General features: G+C 44.2%; 1 protein-coding gene across 1 annotated transcript; it reads right to left on the bottom strand.

Annotated features, from left to right (window-relative positions):
- Window positions 1–861: 861 nt before the first annotated feature.
- On the bottom strand, window positions 862–18,459 carry PTK6 (protein tyrosine kinase 6). The gene is made up of 8 exons (XM_073309025.1): window positions 18,002–18,459; window positions 17,106–17,227; window positions 15,563–15,726; window positions 9,352–9,505; window positions 6,690–6,851; window positions 5,127–5,308; window positions 3,810–3,963; window positions 862–3,002 (listed from the first exon to the last, which is right to left on the bottom strand). Exons 1-8 carry the CDS (start codon window positions 18,223–18,225, stop codon window positions 2,815–2,817), a joined length of 1,350 nt encoding a protein of 449 aa, XP_073165126.1. The 5' UTR covers window positions 18,226–18,459; the 3' UTR covers window positions 862–2,814.
- Window positions 18,460–19,699: the final 1,240 nt, after the last annotated feature.

The following is a 19,699-nucleotide window of genomic DNA, read 5'->3' as shown; positions in this document are numbered from 1 at the left end:
GGGTTGCAAGGAGCCCTCGGTGGAAGCCATGAGCTTGGCTTACAGAAGCAATGAAGTGGGCAGCCCTCTAATGATTGCCATTATAGTGGATGCAAAAAGAAAAGGAGTACTTGTGGCGCCTTAGAGACTAACCAATTTATTTGAGCATAAGCTTTCGTGAGCTACAGCTCACTTCATCGGATGCATACTGTCTTATTATCATATTATTATTATAAAAAGAAAAGGAGGACTTGTGGCACCTTAGAGACTAACCAATTTATTTGAGCATGAGCTTTCGTGAGCTACTGCTCACTTCATCGGATGCATACCATGGAAACTGCAGCAGACATTATATACGCACAAGAGATCATGAAACAATACCTCCTCCCACCCCACTGTCCTGCTGGTAATAGCTTATCTAAAGTGATCATCAAGTTGGGCCATTTCCAGCACAAATCCAGGTTTTCTCACCCTCCACCCCCCACACACAAACTCACTCTCCTGCTGGTAATAGCCCATCCAAAGTGACAACTCTCTTCACAATGTGCATGATAATCAAGGTGGATTTGTGCAGGAAATGGCCCACCTTGATTATCATGCACATTGTGAAGAGAGTTGTCACTTTGGATGGGCTATTACCAGCAGGAGAGTGAGTTTGTGTGTGGGGCGGTGGAGGGTGAGAAAACCTGGATTTGTGCTGGAAATGGCCCAACTTGATGATCACTTTAGATAAGCTATTACCAGCAGGACAGTGGGATGGGAGGAGGTATTGTTTCATGATCTCTGTGCGTATATAATGTATGCTGCAGTTTCCACGGTATGCATCCGATGAAGTGAGCTGCAGCTCACGAAAGCTCATGCTCAAATAAATTGGTTGGTCTCTAAGGTGCCACAAGTCCTCCTTTTCTTTTTGCGAATACAGACTAACACGGCTGTTACTCTGAAACCTGTTATTATTATAGTGGATGTGATACTCAAACCTCATCCACATCACTTATTCCTGCTGGGGAGCGGCCCCCCTGCTAGGCCATGAATAAACTCTGACTCCAGCCGATTCTAATTCCCCTAGGTGACCAAAGTTTGAAACTGGTTCTTTCGACTCCCCTGCCAACATCTTATCCACCTAATTCTGCTCATTCCCTCCCTAAGGGCGCTCACTTTGTAGTGATTGCCCCTTCACGCCCAGTGGCTCCTCACAGAAGTAACTTAGATTGCTTTATATGTTAAGCAGGGGACGGTATTTTCCCCATTGGCCTTCCATGGGAACATAGTAAGTGACAAACTAGACCAAGCCGAAGGGCCATCTAGTCCAATATCCTGTGTCTGACAGTGGCCAGCACCAGCTGTCTCAGTGTGTAAGGTACCCTGCAATACACAGTCTTGGGATAACCTGCCTATGAGGAAAGTACTTCCTCCTCAGCCCCGCTAATTAGAGGTGGAGTTATGCCCTGGGGCATGAGCGTTTATATCCCTTCCAATGCCATATATCCGCTTCTTCCTAATAAACCTGAATGCCATTATTTTAGCTAGCCCCAGAAAGTCTCGCTCTGACTCTTCGCTACTCAGGGTGTAGCGTTACATCCCAGCATCTTCCACCTCAACCGTTCATTCTCCTCTCCATAGTCTGCACTTGGAATCCTGTACAGGCCAGCTGAGATGTTCAGGGTGACAATCCTTCCATTCAGAAGCCGGAGAACTGAAAGCAGGGCTGGGCACTCCTGGTGGAAGATGTCTCGATGCAGAACTTTCCCTCTGCTGGTTCACCACAGTCTGAGTTTGATGCTTGGGAGCTTTTCGTGCAAGCATTTACCTGGACTTTGGGCTAGGACTATGCAGTCCCATCCCCCGCCCAGCTGGTGATTTGAGATAATTAAAATACATGCATAATGTGGAGTGAAGCAAATAAAAAAAATGGATTGAAAGGGAACATAATGGATTTGGGACTAACCCTCATTACTCTAAAATATATATCCTGGATTGCACCCAATGTGTGGTGCAGAATTGGATGCACAATGCATTATATATTAATGGTCATCGTGATGTACTTTTTGAACAGTGGCAGCATGCAGTGACCCCATCCAGCGCAGCAGTCAGCGTATAACAATTTGTATTGAAGCAAAGCAACGGAATCCAAAGTTGCAGTTCAATGCATGGGCCACCTACAGCATATTTTGAATGGAATCAGGTGTTCTCTATTGGAAAAGGTGGGTAGACTAATGTAAAGAGATTCCCACTGCTCCCTTTCCAAGACCCTGGAGTCTTGTGCAGCTGATCATTCTGTTATTCCTCACAGTGGAGTCCGATAAAGGCTCCCCTAGGACATGTAGATTATTGCCATATATTTTGCTAATCATTTACACATTCTAACATTACTGCAAAAATTCAGTCTTACAGAACACCATCGCGTCTATGGATCAGACATAATTATACAATGGTCTGGTCAGCAGGAAGTCTTGAAATGAATTTGCAAGGCGGACAGAAGGAATATATTGTCTCTTAGGGGGAGAGATCAACTCCAAATGGTTTTGCTGGTCTTTCTTCAGATTTTTTGTGTGAAATGATTGAAAACAAGTGACATGAGTCCTAGCTTCTGAAATAGATTCATCTTCTCTGGAAGCAGCTGTTCCTGTTCTTTAAGCATGTATCCTTAGTACAGAATCCCTATTCTTCAGAAAATGATCTAGGAAAAGCCTGCAGATATCCGACCTACAGCGTGTACTTGTTTCAGAGGCCAGGGAGCTATTGGTTTCATATCCAGAAGTCTTTATAACAGAAATGTCAGGCTTAAAAAGAGGTGAAAGGAAACAGTAAAAGAAGGGCTCCTCTGTGCGGCTATCACTCTGGGTTCTCGTAGTATGAGAAACTGTGGAGTTTTCCTTTGAGGTGCTGGAAGTCAGGCCTCTGATCTGGACTGAGCTGCCAGCACTTGTGCATGGTTTCATAGAGCATGGGTGGGCACTTTGGTGGGCAGGACATCTTGAAACCTGTTTGGACTTTTTTGCAAACTTCGCTGTTACTCATACCTACAAATAAAGAAGAAAAAGTGTATTAGAAGCATAACTGCAGGGGGTCTTCAGTCACCCAAGTGCAGCCAGAACAACAACCAGAATCCAGTATCTTTGGGGGTAAGTGCCACTATTCCTCCTTGAAGCATATTTGTATGCACTTGGGAAAGTGGCTGCAATATAAATTGCCATGCTCAATTCTGCTCTCAGTTACACTCAAGTCAACGGGAAGTCAACGGGAAATATGCTGGTGTAACTGAGGGCAGAAAGGAGACTTTAACCTTGCTTTATACTGTGATGCATTCAGAAGAAGAGTGTTTTCCTAAGCTTTGATGCCTGTAACGTGTGCATCTTGTCAGCACAAGAGCTGGGTGAAATTTTTTGACATTTATTTTCAGTGAAGAATGCAGATTTGGTAACATTGAACCATGTGCATTCAGGTCAGTTTCATCAAATAGTTTCTGTTCGAAAACAACTTTTAAAAAATGCCAAAAGAACCAAAATGTTTCATTTAGAAAATTCCAAATGAAATGTATCAGTCTTCACATTTGAAATGTCTTTTTGTTTCAAAATTTCCTTTAATTATGTTATTTTTAAAAAATTAAAAACTTTTCCAAAATGCTCAAAATCAAAACAATTTTCTTCCCTTTTTTGGAATAGCCAGGGACCTGAAAAATCCATTATTTGCACAGCTCCAGTCATCATGGCTTCTTGCCGATGACTCTACCTTGGGCTCCAAACCAAACACAAAGCAGGTGCTTTCCACAATACTCTGTGAAATTAAGCTGAATGGCGAGGAGTTGCACACAGCATAAGGCACAATACCTGGGTATGGAATCTGTCCATAGGTGATAATTTCATACAGAAGGATCCCAAAAGACCAAACATCGGACTTGATGGAATAGCGTCCGTGGGAAATGGCCTCAGGGGCTGTCCATTTATAGGGGATATTGTGGGAGTCAGACAAGTACACATCATCCTGCAAACACAAAGGATTTGTGATTAAAAGGAGAGGTAGATACAGCTCCTGGAAGCAGGGCTCTGCTCCCTCCAGATGTCAAAAATCTGTGCCATTTGGTTTGGACTGCAAGAAACAAAACTGGGATTTCACAGCAGGTGAGACTGGCTAATTGCTCTCCAAGGACCAGGCATGAGACCAGTCTGAAAAACTAGGCAAAGCAGAAAAAGAGGAATCACCCTCCCCCACAAGTTGTGGAGCTCCTCTGCGCAGTCCATGTCAGCCCAGAATAATATTCCATGACTCTCTCATTCTCTCCCCCCCTCCCCAGCCCCCGAGATTCCATCCCTGGCCTTTTCTCTATGTGCTACTGGGCAGGGAGCCTCGACAGGATGGCTTCACATCCCACATTGTCTCCATATCCTTCCCCCCAACTCTTGACCAGAGCAACCATACTGGTTCAGCAGCTCCCAGGCCTTCTGCAACCACAGAAAACTGGGAGGGATTTGGCCGTAAGGGATCTTTAGTGTATTCGTCATCAATGTTGTTTCGGGATTGAGCAGCACCTGCTGTGGAAAGCTTCTCCCATCTACTGATCATTGGATCCATTCCAACCAGCTTTATTCTACAATCCTTCCTCACCTCTTGTCACTGCCTGAGTTGAATAGAGTTACTCACATGAGTAAACACAATCCTACATGAGAATGGATTGCAGAATCAGGCCCTGAGAGAATTCCTTTGCAAATGTGCCTATTGCTCCATTAATTTGTGTGTCCAAAGTTAGCCACATTTTAACATTACTCAGAGGGGAATGTATTCAGAGTGCCATGGAGTAAATCCATCTGCAGGTTGCATGGGGGTAACTGTGAGCAGATTATGGCTCATTGTTATAGAATCATAGAATACCAGGGCTGGAAGAAACCTCAGGAAGTCATCTAGTCCAACCCCCTGCTCAAAGCAGGACCAATCCCCCAATTTTTGTCCCAGAACCCTAAATGGTCCCCTCAAGGATTGAACTCACAACCCTGGGTTTAGCAGGCCAATGCTCAAACCACTGAGCTATCCCTCCCACACAATTATGTTATCATAAACTCACTGAGGGATTCATCAGGGTCCAGCAATCACATTTCCTTACTTCCCCCTTCCAAACCAACCGTTGTCAGCCCTGAGTTGATTTACAATACCTTAATAAGCCTGGCCAGGCCAAAGTCACCCACTTTGCAGATGTTGTTATCTCCAACAAGAATATTTCTAGCAGCTAAATCTCGGTGAACAAAATTCTGAGACTCTAAGTAGCACATTCCATCAGCCACCTGGGATGCCATGTCAACCAGGTCAGTCGTGTGCAGATGCTCTCCTTCTGACTCTGATAAAAAGTGAATGAAAGATCCTTCTATTATTATCTAGCTCCAGTGGTCATGTAGATCAAAGACAGGAAAATAGCTCTGGATGGTGGAAGGCACACTGTGGTAAAAAGGCAAAGCAAGATCTTAGCTGGTCATGGAAACCTGTGTAGAAGTCACAAAGGGGTAAGAGCATGCTCATGTGTTAAATTTAATTTCAGTCAAAAAGTTCCAGAGAGAGTTCCAGAGGTAGAGCAGTAGATCTAATACCTCTTCCGTCATCTGATAAAATAGGCTCGGTTTTGTATTTGACAAGTTGAAGCATGTGAGAAAGAAAGATAGAAAGAAGAATTCCAAAGACATGAACATATTCAATTTTAAGAGATTTTAACTTGACATTTTTCAAATTTTGAAATTTAGACAAAATTTCCAGCTTTGATAAAAACAATAGGAAAAATATTGAAAAAAAATCAGCAAATTTTTACTGTTTTTTTTCCTATCAGCGTAAATTTTAACTATTTATTCTCCCAACAATGTAAATGTATCCAAAGATTGGGGGAAAAAATCAAAATATCTCTGGAAACACCTCCTGCTCCAACACAATAGATCTCTGTATTGCATTTCCTTGGATGACAAAAGTTGATATCACTGAACTTAGTGAATCAATTCCATCCCTGCTGTTGTTAAAACCAATGATGGATGGAGAGCAAGGATGAAATTGTGCCTCTGACTTTTCCCCACAATTAAATGATCTCCGCCATCGAAAAGTATAAGGTAATCACTGACATGGGTTTAGTATCGTCCCGCCACAACTGTCTTGGGCTAAAATTTTCAAAAGCAACAAAGTCACTTAGGACCCTAAATTTCTTTTTTAAAAGTGACTTAGGCTCTGACCCTCAAAGGTATTTAGGTGCCTAACTCCCATGGGTATAGGGACCTAAAATACCTTTGAAAATCTGAACCTTAGGAGTCCAATGAGAGACGTAGCTTCTTAAGACATTTAGGTGGTTTCAAAAAGTGAAAGCTGGGTCACTTTCTACCTGCTTAATCCTTGAGGTATCTTTGGTTCCTAAGAGACTAGACCACCATTTAAAAAAATGGACACCAATTACTTTGGAGGCTTCCGTTGTTGGGAGCCCTACATGAGACAGCTACTACCTGAACAACCAGAGCTGCCATTGGCTTCACCTACTACTAGATCAGTCATACTTGTTCCAGAGATAGCTCCTTCCGGGAGATCATCCTCTAGTTTTTATGATCCATCCTCTAGTGCCCTCTTTTTAACCTCAGCTTGTATCATTGCTGTAAGTTATGGAAGAAGGGAGAGGGTGGCTTGAAGATCAAACCTCTTTCTCCACTCACCATGGCTTGAAGTCATCTGGGAACACCACTACTCTGCCTTACCTCGGAGAAAATCTAGTAGGTTTCCTTTGAGCATGAGCTCGGTGATGATGTAGACAGGGTCTCCAACAGAAGATATGGCATAGAGGGAGAGGATGTGCTTGTGCCTCAGATTCTTCATTACCTCAGTTTCATTCTTAAAAGTGGCCTGGTACGTCAGGTCAGCTGCAAAGGACCCGTGTAAGAAAAGAGAATGGAAAGGAATGAGGTGCTTTAATAGAGATCTTAACATTGAATTACCTCTTCCAAGGCTACTGGCAGAAACCTAAGAGATATGGAGACATGGGCATTCATGTCCATCATAAAACAACTTAGAATACTTGGACAAAGAAATTGTTCCACTAACACCCCTTTGTAGATGAGAGATGCGGAATCCTAAAATGGGGCTTTTCACAGAGCTAGTCTCTGGTGTTACTCTTGAGGTGATAGTGTTAATACTGTTGCCCCTTTTCGACCTAAGCAGCTAGTCAAATTTCGGGGCCGTGAGGATGTTCCAGTTGGAAACAGAAATTGATGGAGTCTGGCATTTTCTTTGATGCAGTCTTATTTATTTATAAGGAAATAGTCCAAAGTACAAAGCCCAAAGTCCTGCTTCTCCGAATGCAGGAGAAGTCAAGAACAAAAGGAGAGGTGTCTTAGCTTACAGCCCCAAGCCTTTTTAGCCAACACCAGTCTCAAAAGCTCTCTCTCTAGCTTTTCCAGGGTCACATTGTGCTCACAGGCTACTGCCTGGCTTTCTGGATTTTTGCCTCAGCTGCTCTCTCTTCTATGTGGTCTTAGTTTCTGTGCGTTCTCCCTTCACACTCACACCTCAATCAAAAGCCCCTCTACTCTGCCCACCCAGTTTAAAACTCCCTGAGTGAGTTCACAACCTCTTTCCCCTCCCCGCCCCCCCGTTGTCTTAGGGGAGACGCCTGTGCTTAACTTATCCTGAGAGTTGTGTTAATTGAAGGGTGCATTCGCTCCCATCTCAAAGAGGTTTGTGACCCATTCAGTCACCCGTACCTCTCAGCATACCAATACGGTGACTGGTGTGATGCAGCAGGGCCCAGGAGCATTGGGAGAGTGATCTTACTGGGGTCTGGGAAGTGGGCAGGCATAAGCCCTAGGCTAATTAAGGATGGTTCCCTGTAGAGTAGGGAAGCTTACTACAGGTTAATTGGAGAACCTGTAGCCAATCAAGGCCCTGTCAGGAACCTAATTAAAAAAAACCTGCTTCAGGCAGACAGGGTGGTGTGAGGAAGGAGAGAGGGCTGGAGTTTGGAGGTGTGTTGCTGAGAATTAAAAGACCAGAGAACTGGAGGAAGGGAGGGCAGGGAGACTCCCTCCCCGAGTGTCAAGGACTGAGGGTAACCCTACCCAAAGGGGAAGAGGGTAAGAAACCCACAGAGGTTGAGAGGGGCTGGGGCTCAAAGTGAGGAGCAAGCCCAGACCCCTTCCCCGCTTCTCTCCTCTACCACCTTCCCGGGCCACTAGCGGGGCCCTCAGCTCCCCAAGAGGGCAAGGGGTGGTGTCCAAGCACCCCCTGCCACGAAAAGCGCGGGACCCACCATACCCAGTATGGCAAAATGGCCAACGTTGGTATCAGCTTTAGGACCCTGCATGGAGCCATGGGACTTTAGTGACTCATTTTGGCAGCTGGACCAAGTGGGACCTATTATCTCCCACTCAGGACTACAAAGCCATGTCCCGATGGGCACAAAGGAAGTGGTTTTTCAATAACGTTGGCTCAATTAGCTTAACACAAGTGAAAAGGTCTCTCAATACTCATCAAGATGCAGGCTAACACACTAAAATCCATAGACCTGGCTGGGTTTGAACTTAGGGTAGATTTTTTGGAGCCAGACAAAGCAGGAGGAAGGCCTTTCAGAGAGAAACCCTAGGAAAAGCCTGCTCAGAACGGAGTTGGGGCTACAGTTCATGTTCTAGATACAGGCCTGCCAAGGGCTTTGTTATTATATAAGTCAAGGATAAAGGCAAACCTCAGGGGTGGGGGTGAGTTTGCACCATAACCACAGTGGTTACAAATACTTTGCATTTCTTCACTGCCCTTAAAAAAACCCAGCAACAACGACTGATGATCTTCTATCAGAGTGGAACGCATGTCTACAGTGATACAACCCTACCCATGCAACAAGGCATTCTGGGAGTTGTAGTTCCTGGAGGCACCCTTGCAATTATAGGCTAGAGAAAAAAATGCTGGGAAAGGGAGCAGGAATATAAATTCTCTTTTTTCCAATCTCCTGCCTATAATAATCTTCTGTTGACAGGTAGGAGAGGCCTGCTGCCGCAGTGACTGGGGTCTTTGCTGAGAGGAAATCAGGGAAGGAGGCTAGGAGGGGCTGTGGGAAGCAGTCTGAGAAAGATCCAGGAAAAAGGCCAAAGAAGCAGGCAAGGCTCTGGAACCATGGGAGGGGTATGTTCTTTGTTCAGGAGAGGGCTGCGTCAGAACCACTGGACTGGGGGCGAAGGCTTAGACTTGCGTTAGAACAGCTGTTTGTTGTCAATGGACTCTCATTATCCTGAAAAGGGTAGAGTTTTGGTTTGGCCAGGGGTTGAGACTAGCCAGACAGTGGGGGAAGCTGAAGCAGCAGAGAGAAGACAAGCCACTGCTACCCTCTCTAGATAAAGAATACAAACATTCCTCCAGAAGAAAAGCTGTCACCTTTGGGGATTGTTTTAATTGCAACTTTGACCTTGTTTTTCCAGTATCCTTCATAGACCTCTCCAAAGTATCCAGCTCCCAGCTTCTTGACCAGACTGAATTCTTCTTTGGGTCTTTCCCATTCATCCCAGTGAGGCAGGGGCTCTTGTTCTTGCTAGATTAAACAACAACAAAACAACTTTATACTGTTTCAGCCTGAGAAAGTCCATCAGGGGAAATAATGGAGATATACATCTGCCACTGACAGCCTGGCCAGCAGGTGGCTGAAGGACTGGCTAGAACAACATGAATCGGTGCTCTCTGTTGTGATCGGTGCTCTCTGCGAGGGCTGATGAACCGATCGATCAGGGTGATCAATGGGATTATACATCCAGAGAAAGGATGTACAATCCCATTCGCTCTACACCACTCAGTTGACACCAAGATGTTCCAGAATACTGTGCTCCTCCAATGTGTCATTACCATGGAGGAGCTCAGATACCATGGAGATGTTTTGCAGACCACATTGAGGGAAGCCATGTAAGCACCTAGACAAATTAGACCATTTGGGGGCAGGCAACACACGTTTCTCCACTTGCAAAAATGCCACCTTCTCTTTCTTTACTTTCTCTTTTGCAACATGAAAGGCAGTGTCTACAAGCATAAACCCCATGCCACTTCACCAAGGAAAAGTGTTTTTTTTTTTAATTCCAAAAACAAATGAGACTTCACTATCTAGAGAGCAAAGGTGCACTCCAGGCCAAGTTCCTAACTGCAGCCTATGTGACATAGTCACAATTGGAAATGATTTCCCCCCTAGGGTTAAATCTATGATTTTTTTGTTGCCAAATCTCAAGGTTTCCAATATGAATATCTATGAAGCAAAAGCTGGTGGCTTGGCTGGCTTCTCTACAGGTGTCCTATTTGCGAGACAAGGCTTCTTCATTGCATCCTTCTTCTGTTATAGTGAGGCATGTGTGCACAGGCAGCAGTGAAGGTGTTAAGGAATGGTCTACATATCAGCTGCTATTTCCATGTCACTGGGTGAGCATAAGAGATGCTACATGCTTCCTTAGTCATATGATATACAAGTGGTATCTGGGGGTCTGCATCTATCTTCCACCCCCACAAAGCTCCAATATACACCCAAACCACCTGCCAAGCTGAGATGCTATCCTGATACCTTGCTCCTTCAGTCTCCTTTGCCATTTCTTGATATTTTTATGCATTAATTTGCCAACATAATTCTGAGGGTAACTCCCCTGACTTCAATATTTACACCAGGGATCTATTTTTGCCAAGCAAATTTGATTTCTATAGTTGCTGATCTTACAAAATGGGTAGTGACTAATAGGATGTATATACAGCATTGAAAGAACTTGTATAATTTTATTCCTGGGGGAATTCTGCGCCAAAAAATTAAAAATTCTGCACCAAAAATTAAAAATTTTGCAAAATTCTACATATTTTATTTGTCAAAATAACGCAACATAATCATGCCAGTTTCAATTATTTTAGTAATTTATTTAAACTGCAATACAGAAAAAAGTCACAACAATCCAGCATTACCTAAACACATGAAAGTTACGTTGCAAATACTTGGTAACCAATATCCTGCATTCCACTTATAATTCTGGACTTTCATTTAAATTACATTACAGATCACCAAACAGCAACATAAAAATAATGTAGAATGTCATTTTAAATTGCTCAGACTTTCACACATGAAAGTCATTCAATTTTGCTAATCATTGTCCTGCATTTCATTATAATCCGGTATTTTTATTTACATTACAGTACAGAAAACAAAGAGCCTTCAAGTTTTTCTCACTTAGTGATTTCCTTCTTGCTGAAAGGATCAAATTGTACAGTGAAAAACTTCTTTTTGCATCTGCAGGGTTTGAGACAGCATTTATGCAATTCAGGGTCAATTTGGCAATATTTGGAATCCTCTCTTTCACCGACAGCAAAAAACACTTGGAGGTCTACAAAAATAGGTTTACTTTGAATAGCTTCAAGCACGATCTTTTCCTTGTACAGTTTTAGCTCCTGTTCAGGTACCTCAGAAAAACCACGTATTGCTTGAAAATACTCACACAGTGTACTGGCAAGATATAAACACAATGAGGATCAAATAACCTACAAGCCTTCAGAAAATTCAGACCTGGTTGTCCAAAGGACAAATATTTGTTAAGCTTTTGAGAAGCTTCATGGACTGCCTCTTTAAAGAGATCTAGAAAGGCTAGTCTTTCAACAGGAGATAAGTTTTCCCTAAATTTGAAAAACTCTGAGGTGCTTTCTCAAGGGAGCTCTAGATGTGAACTGAAATATATCTGCTGTTCTTCCAGAAGGTCAAATGCTTTAATAGTGCAATCCTTCCTGCTCTCAAATGCCAGATTTAAACAGACTTTGTTCATCTTTCTGTGCTAGAAAAGTGATCTGTACTTTCAATAACACATATTTAGTTGGGTCATTCAGCATTTTCTGAATAGTTTGCACAGAAACTGACGAGATGCTGTTGCTCTCTTGGCTGAAGAACTCTTTGTAGAACTGAAAGTTCTTAGAGTGATACTGAACTTCATGGAACCAGATGTTCCAGTGTGTTCTACCCGGGCTACAAGGCATGGATGCTTTTGCATCTGGAGACTCCTCTTGTAGTTTCTAGTTCATGAAATGGAGGTACCTCACTTTCCTACTACCAGAGTTATAGAACATGTTTTCAAAGCACTTTACATATGTCTCAACCAGCTGAAAAGGCTTTCTAAATGATTCACCAATTAAATTAACAATACGTGCTAAACAGGTGATATGAACAGTATTTGGAAACAGTGTAGAAAACACAGAATCAGATGCCTTTTTCATGTAACTAACATTGTCAGTATCTATTACTAAAACATTTTCATAATCAAGCTGGTACTCATTTCCTGCTTTGACTACAGCCTGTGAAACAGCTGACTGATTAACAGCATCTGAAAACATTTTATCCATCAAAAGAGAGTTAACATGCCCACGGCAAGCAGGTTGTAATGGTGTAAACAGTACATACAGAACTGATCTTGCCTCATCATCACAACATTCATCAAAGATAATAGCGATTTTCTTGTCTTTAAGCTTCAGTTTTAAGTTTTCCTTTCCTTTGAGGTACACTTCAGGTGAGTATGACTCAGTCAGTTGTGTCCTATCAGGAATTGCACCACCATTCTAGACCCTGCTGTCAAGAAATTGTCCCACAAGTGGGTGGTCCATCTTTGACATAGGGATGTTGGCACCTGCTAGTGTCTTCACTCGTGCTATACAAATCTGAAAGTAGAGAAGTTAGGTGAGTCTTGAGTGAGCACCAGTGTTTACTATCCATGAAACGTTTTTAATCTTAGATTAATACATTTATTCACATTATATTTAGTTCCTAATGTCTAGATTTTAATTTAGATTTATAGTATAGTAAATGATCACATGATTACATATATATTGTAATATTCAGTTATTTGGCTTATGCCTCTATTCAAGGAGACTTGCACTCAATAACAAAAGTGCATTATTAAATTACAATCGACTGTAGAACATCACGTGAAAGTGCAAAAGTGACAGTGTAAAGTGTGTTATCATCAACAGAAGACTGACCACAGTCATCACTTAAAAAAAGTTTAAAACCAGAGCTGTCAATTCCAGATCTCCGAGCAAGTGAAGAGACCCCATCAGTATAGCTTTTCTAAGCTACTTATCTTATTTTTCTGTATTATAACATTTTCTGATATTTTCCACTCACCTCCACACATTCTTTCTCCACCTGTGTTTTGTTTTTCAGTGTACTTTTTTCTGTCTTCCTCGTAAGCCGTATCTTCCTTCAGTTTGGGGTTTTTTTTTAAGGCAAAATAATCAACAAATTACAGACCGTCGGTCATGATTGAGAACAAGATTGCAGGACGCGTAAAATAATTTGTCCCCCTCCGTATGCAGTTTTGCAGGGAATTCTTGAGCATGAGAAGCTGGCATAGCTGTTTTCGGTGAGGATGTGAAAGCCATTCACGTCATGCATAAGAATGAATATCTCTTTGGTAACTTCATCTGGACCTGGCTGGCTACTTCGGGAAGTGCTTAGGTCTGACTGTCTTGATATTTTATTGACTGCTTGACAAATGTTTTATTTGCCCTCAAAGTCTTTTTTTAAAATAGGTAAATAAAATAGATTCTGAGCTGTAATCTAATCCCATTGTGCCACTAGAGCAGCGGAAAAAAGCAAGAAACCACATAGATCTTTCCTAGCTGAGGATTCCCTTCCTGTCATTTACAATAAAGTGCCTTTACACCACCCTGGCAATGTAATGGAGCCTTACAACTTTTACACCTGTTTTATGCTGCTGGGGGAATTGATTAAGAATGGGAACAATTCAATAACAACAGTAGGAACATTAATAACTAAGCAGGCAGGCTGCTACATTTTCTGCTCTTCTTGAGGGGATAAAGCCTGCCTTGAACCTACCTCCAAACAACCTGAAGCTCTATCCCTCCATGTGGGGAGTGCTGCAATAGCCTCTCGCGCTCATTCAGTCACACGCACACCCAGCCCCGTCCGCCTGGCGGTGATTGATGTCTCCCCACACACGCCCAGCCCCGCACCCCCAGCAGTGATCTCCACCAATTGCTCCAGGTGCTCGAAGAGAGATATCCGGGCTGCCTGGGAAGGGGCATGTGTCCCCCGCAGATTTCTTTGGTTCTCCATTTTTCTGTGGGGAAGCAAAAAAATCTGCAGAGGATATGAATTCTGCGTGTGCGCAGTGGGGCAGAATTCCCCCAGGAGCATATAATATACATGCAGTCACTAGAGGGCAGTGTTCGGTTGACACTAAGTGTGCATTTCTGTGTTGGGGGCTGATTTATTTACTCATTCGCAGATTTATAAGGCCAGAGAGGACCATTGTGATTAACAAGCGTGATCTCCTGGATAAGAAAGGGCATGGGTCTTCCCTGAATTAATTTCTGTTTGAACAAGAGCATATTTTTTTAGAAAAACATCCAATCTGGATTTTAAACTGGCCAGTGATGGGGACTCCACGACAGTCCGTGGTAAGGTGTCCCACTGGTAAAAAAAAAAATAAATGATGATGATTTATTTACAATCTGAATTTGTCTAACTTCAACGGCCAGCCAATAGCTCGTTATACCTTTGCCTGCTAGACTGAAGAGCCCATTGTCAAAGTTTTGTTCCCCATGCTGGTATGTACAGAGTGTGATCAAGCCATCCCTTAGCCTTCTCTTTGTTAAGGTAAACAGATGGAGCTCCTAGAGTTTATCACTATAAGGCATGTTATCCAATTCTTTAATCATTCTCTTATAGACTCATAGACTTTAAGGTCGGATGGGACCAGTGTGATCATCTAGTCTGACCTCCTGCACATCGCAGGCCACGGAACCTCACCCACTCCTATAATAGACTCATAACCTCTGGCTGAGTTCCTGAAGTCATAGAATTATACCACTGGAAGGCCCTCGAGAGGTCATCTAGTCCAGTCCCCTGCACTCATGGCAGGATCTAGACCATGGTATCTCTCTCATGGTATAAATGTGCCAACTCACATATCACCTAACAATAAGAATACTTAGGGCCAGATCTGCAAAGGTATTTACTCACCTGAAGATGCAGGTAAGTGCCTAGAGGGATTTTCAAAAATGCCTAAACAGATTAGGCATCTAACTTCTATTCATTTCAATGGGAGTTAGGGGCTTAACCTGTTTACCAGCTCTTGAAAACTCTACTATGTGCTTATCTGCATCTCCAGGCACTTAAATACCTTTGAAATCTGGCCCTCGGTGCTTAGATGGCATCTGCCTCCTAATGATTCCACAAAAGTGGGTATTATTCTCCTCATGTTACATATTGGGAAACTGAGGCACAGGTAGGTTTCAGGACTTGCCCAAAGTCAGAGAGTCAGTGACAGAGTCAGGAATAGCATCCAGGTCTTCTGATTTCAAGTCCCCTGGTCTAACTAATAGATTTTAAGATCTCCTGAACAACACAAACCAGAGAATTTCACCCTGTGATCGAGCCCATCTGACCTCCTGTGTAACACAAGCCATAGTATTTCACGCAGTCACCCCTGTACTGAACCCATCTGACCTCCAGGCCTGCATGCAAGAAGACATCAAGCTTGCCCTGCCATATCCTGACCCACTCACCAACTAACGTTCCCACCACAAGCATCATCCTGGCAGTTCTTGGCTGGCTCAGATTTACCTTCCAGCAGGGGATGGTCAGTCTCAGGCCGTGGGAGAGGGTCTTCGCTTTGTAATGCTCCACCAGGCTGCGCAGATCAGGGAAGGAGAACACCACGTTCATGTAGAGGTTCCCCTGGGGGTTCTGCCAGATCTTGTAGTGCCTCACAATTGAGTCATCCCGAACTGTGAAATCAAGGAGGAGAGGCAGAAGGAGCACACAATGCAAAACAGTCATTAAATGTGTTGCTACCTTCCTGTGCCAGTAACTGACAGCATGCCAGGAGGCAAGAAGTCATTCCTCACACACCTGTCACTGGTGGGGGAAAGGTTTGGATTTGTTCAGGGTCTGCCTACCTCCTATACCTGGGTTTCAGAATCGAATGTGGTGATCCCTCACTAAAATCACCAATTTGCTTTAACTTAAGGCCCGGCTGTCAGAGGTGCTGAACAATCTGTCGCTCTCATTGACTCCAGAGTTGTGGGTGCTCAGCCCCTTTGGAAATAAGGCCCTTGGTGTAATGGCGATTGTAATCCCTGGAGACAGAGAACACCTCTGTGGCTATAAACACACCAGTGGCTATAAAGCACCTTGCTCACTCCGGGTACGGAAATAAACCAAATATTTAGCCAACGAGAATGTGTATTAGTGATGACTAGCACTGCATTCAGGAATTTTAGTGGGTCAGTTCCCTTCAAACACTGCCAATGCTTACAGAGCAGAATCCAGTGTCCTCTTATCTTGTGTTTCTGATCCTTGTTCCCTGCTGCACACTGACTCAATGTACACCTCTGTTAGACACATGCTCTGCCACAAGTCTTCCTGGGTTATTTTTGCTCTGTTTCCTGGTAGGTATTGTCCTGAGGCTTCGTGCAGCCGCAGGAGATTAACCATAGGAATTGCACGCTGTAAACTTTACTGCTGTCTTCCTGTAACAGAGAGGCTCAGAATCCCCATTTCTAGCAGCAGTCCGAGCAGTTGGCTCAAAGGAACAACTTGCAATGCGTGTGATCTGGGATGGAGGAGGGGAATAAGTATGTGATTTCTACACTATGGAATGGAAAGTGGTCACATGTGGTTTCTTAAAGAGACACGCCAGCCTGCTGAGAACACTTCTTTCCAAAATGTTTGTATCTACCCAGCTCGCTAGCTGTGAAAGAAATGGGTGGAAGAAGCATTAGTGTATTTTCAGCATCTGACAAAGTTTTGTTTATGGTCAGTTTCACCGATTCCCTGGAGTAACAAGCTAAACAATTTCACAGGAAAATGCCTTATTAATAGGAACAGGTGGAGCAGAAAAAAACCCCCTTACTTATTACAAAGGAATTAAAGAAAGAAATCAAGACATACCATTGAATGAAAGGGCACTCTATCCAAAAGGGGAAGGTTCTTCCAATTTAGCCAATTCAAAAAAATGGATAGTGTCTCTTTAGCATGGCTGGCTCCTGTGAAATTGCTCAATAGTCCAGAAAAGGAAATTCCGTATTCAGAGGTCTAAGCAAAAGGGCTGGTGTCTTGTTACAGAGGGTGGGTCAGAAGGAGGGAGAGAAATAGCTTGACTTACCTGAAAGCACGTATTCAGCATCTTTTTTCTCACTGATTCGGATTAGAAAGGCCCCGGTCTTGTTCTTATCCGACAGCAGTCTCTGTAAAGTCTCAGAACGCGAGATCTGCCCAAAAAACCAGCTGGAGGAGGAGAGAAAATAAACTTGTGTTGAAATGGAGTCTCTCTAGAGCATCAGCACACACGAGGATCTCTGCATCAACCTAGCTAGCTCTATTGTAACAACTCCATGGCCAGCGAGAGACTTCGCTGTGTTGCTGTTCTGCATCCCCCAAATCACAAAGAACCTGCTTCAGTAGACAGGACCCTACCCCCTGCTCCCTAAACACATCCCCCAAGCTAAGGAAGGTTCAGTCTCTTTCTGCATCTATGACTTCTTTTGGGATTGTTGCATTGTCTCTCTGGGATTCACAGCCGAAGAGTAGGGGTTCAGGCTTCCCAGGACCCTTCCCCTGCTTTGCACCACATTGGTGAGGCAAAACAGCCATAAATGAAGCTTGTTGACCTAAGGTTATGCCTGATCTGGGTCACTGGCATGGCACAAAGGCAGCCAGAGCATGCCCATGACTCAGGCCCTAGATAGCTAGTCCTCCCTACTTCCCTGTCCAGAGGCTGTCCTTGTCATCCAGTGCTGGGCATATGGGTGTCAGACATAGGTTCTCTTGGGCCTTGCCTTGTGGGATGCTGCCCCGGAGTTTCATTGTAACCTAACCCTTTGTAAAAGGGCGGTAGTTTCCTCTAGAGAAACAAGTGAGAATCTATGGATCAGGTTCAGACACTGACACCAAACTGCTTGGCTTGGCTAAACTGCCATTTGGCTAACAAGTGCAAAGCCCTCTGATCTTCCAGCATTAAACAGTGGTTACGATTCCTGACCCCAGCGGGGTTTTACTTACGGTTCTGCCTCCATTGTCTCCTGCTCAGCTAAATAATTGTAAGGAACATAACCTTCAGCTAGGATCCTGTTCGAGCCATCGACTTTCTTGGCCCACCACCATTCTCCTTCTTGCCTGATGACCTGGAATAGGTCTCCTGCCCGGAAGCTGATTTCTGTCCGTGTCCTGGCATCAAAGTCCCAGAGGCTGGTGTACAGAGGACTGGCTCCAAGCCTGGAATTCATGCTGCCGGGTGGAGGAGCTGAATTATGGCAGAAGTTAGGTTTCCCCGCAGCAGAGCCAAGGTCAACGAGGTTCTCATAGTTTTCCAGCCATGAGCTCTTTAAACAGCTGTGCCGAGCAGCCCTGGAATGCTTGTCTCCTGCTGCCTTCCAAAGGTGTCTGTGTAACTCTGCCAACTCATCTCACCAGAGGCAGGTCAGATGGTACCTGCCAGGAGCAGACTTTGCAAAACGCCCTCTGCACATCATGTTCTTTATAGCTAAATTGCAGCCCTGCCCTTAAGCCACGCCTCTTTTGGCAACAAAAGGACAGAAGGAAGCCAAGTGAATTACTGCTAGGTTTCAGGTGGGTGCAAGGCACCAATCCTGTGAAGCAAGCAGGGCTGCCTAGCTAAAGGCCAGAGGCGGAGGGGCCATGCGTGACCGATGAGGTTTCACTTTAGGGTACGTCTGCACTGCAATTGGGAGGTGTGATTGCCATGTGCAGACATACAGGGCCTACCTTTACTTTAACTCACTCACATACAGATAGCAGTGACGCTGTGGCAGGACGGACTTCACCCCGGGCTATACAAGCCCACCTGGGACCTTAGGTATCATTTGGGTGGCTAGCCGTGTTGTCATGGCTTCATTGCCATTGGTCCCCAAGCTAGCTAGATTGCAAGCACACCCCTTGATTGCAGCGTAGCCGTCCCATGAGTGAATTTCACCCAGCTGTAGGCTGCTATATGGGAGAGGGGAAGGGGAGAGAAAGGGGGGAAACAGAGATGCTAGAAGACAAGAGAGGGAGAGGAATTTATAGAGAGAGATGACGGTCAAGGAGGTTAAACAGGGAGGAAAGGGAAGAGAGAGAAAATGGGGAAAGAGGAGAAGGGGAGGGGAATAGGGAATAAAATGGAATTTTAGAGGGTTAGTGGCGATTCTTGAGTTAGCCTGAGGATTTCACGCATGTTAAAAAGGCAGTTATTACACATGCCACATAAGGGTGTAAAGCAATATCCTGGCCTCTGTTTTGGGGCAGGGAGCTGTAGTCAATGTCTCTCTCATGCCCCAAAACAGAGGCCAGGAGGATATTGCCTTGCACCGTTATGTGCCATATGTAATAACTGCCTCATAAAGCCACTCAGCTGTATGTACGGTCCGATCCCCCTACCCTGTGCCTCTTATGGGGCCTGATCCAATTCTCGTTGAAGTCAATGGAATACTTCCTGTTGACTTTGCTGGGTTCTGGACGGGGTCCATACAGGGCTTTTCACCTGCAGATCTCAAAATACGTAGCCTAGACAAACCTACATAAGATGGGTGCACAACTGGCTGGAAAATCATACTCAAAGAGGAGTTATCAATGGTTCACAGTCCAGCAATAGGGGAAACCGAGGCACAGGGAAGTAATTTTTAATTCTAATCCTGGCTTCCAAAGCAAAGCACTTGCAACTCCTCCCAGGGTGGTTTCATCCACAAACTTTATAAGTGTACT

The sequence above is a fragment of the Lepidochelys kempii genome, chromosome 13 (genome assembly GCF_965140265.1).
Source record: "Lepidochelys kempii isolate rLepKem1 chromosome 13, rLepKem1.hap2, whole genome shotgun sequence".
Classification (NCBI taxonomy): domain Eukaryota; kingdom Metazoa; phylum Chordata; order Testudines; family Cheloniidae; genus Lepidochelys; species Lepidochelys kempii.
This window is presented reverse-complemented; position numbering and strand designations above follow the sequence as displayed.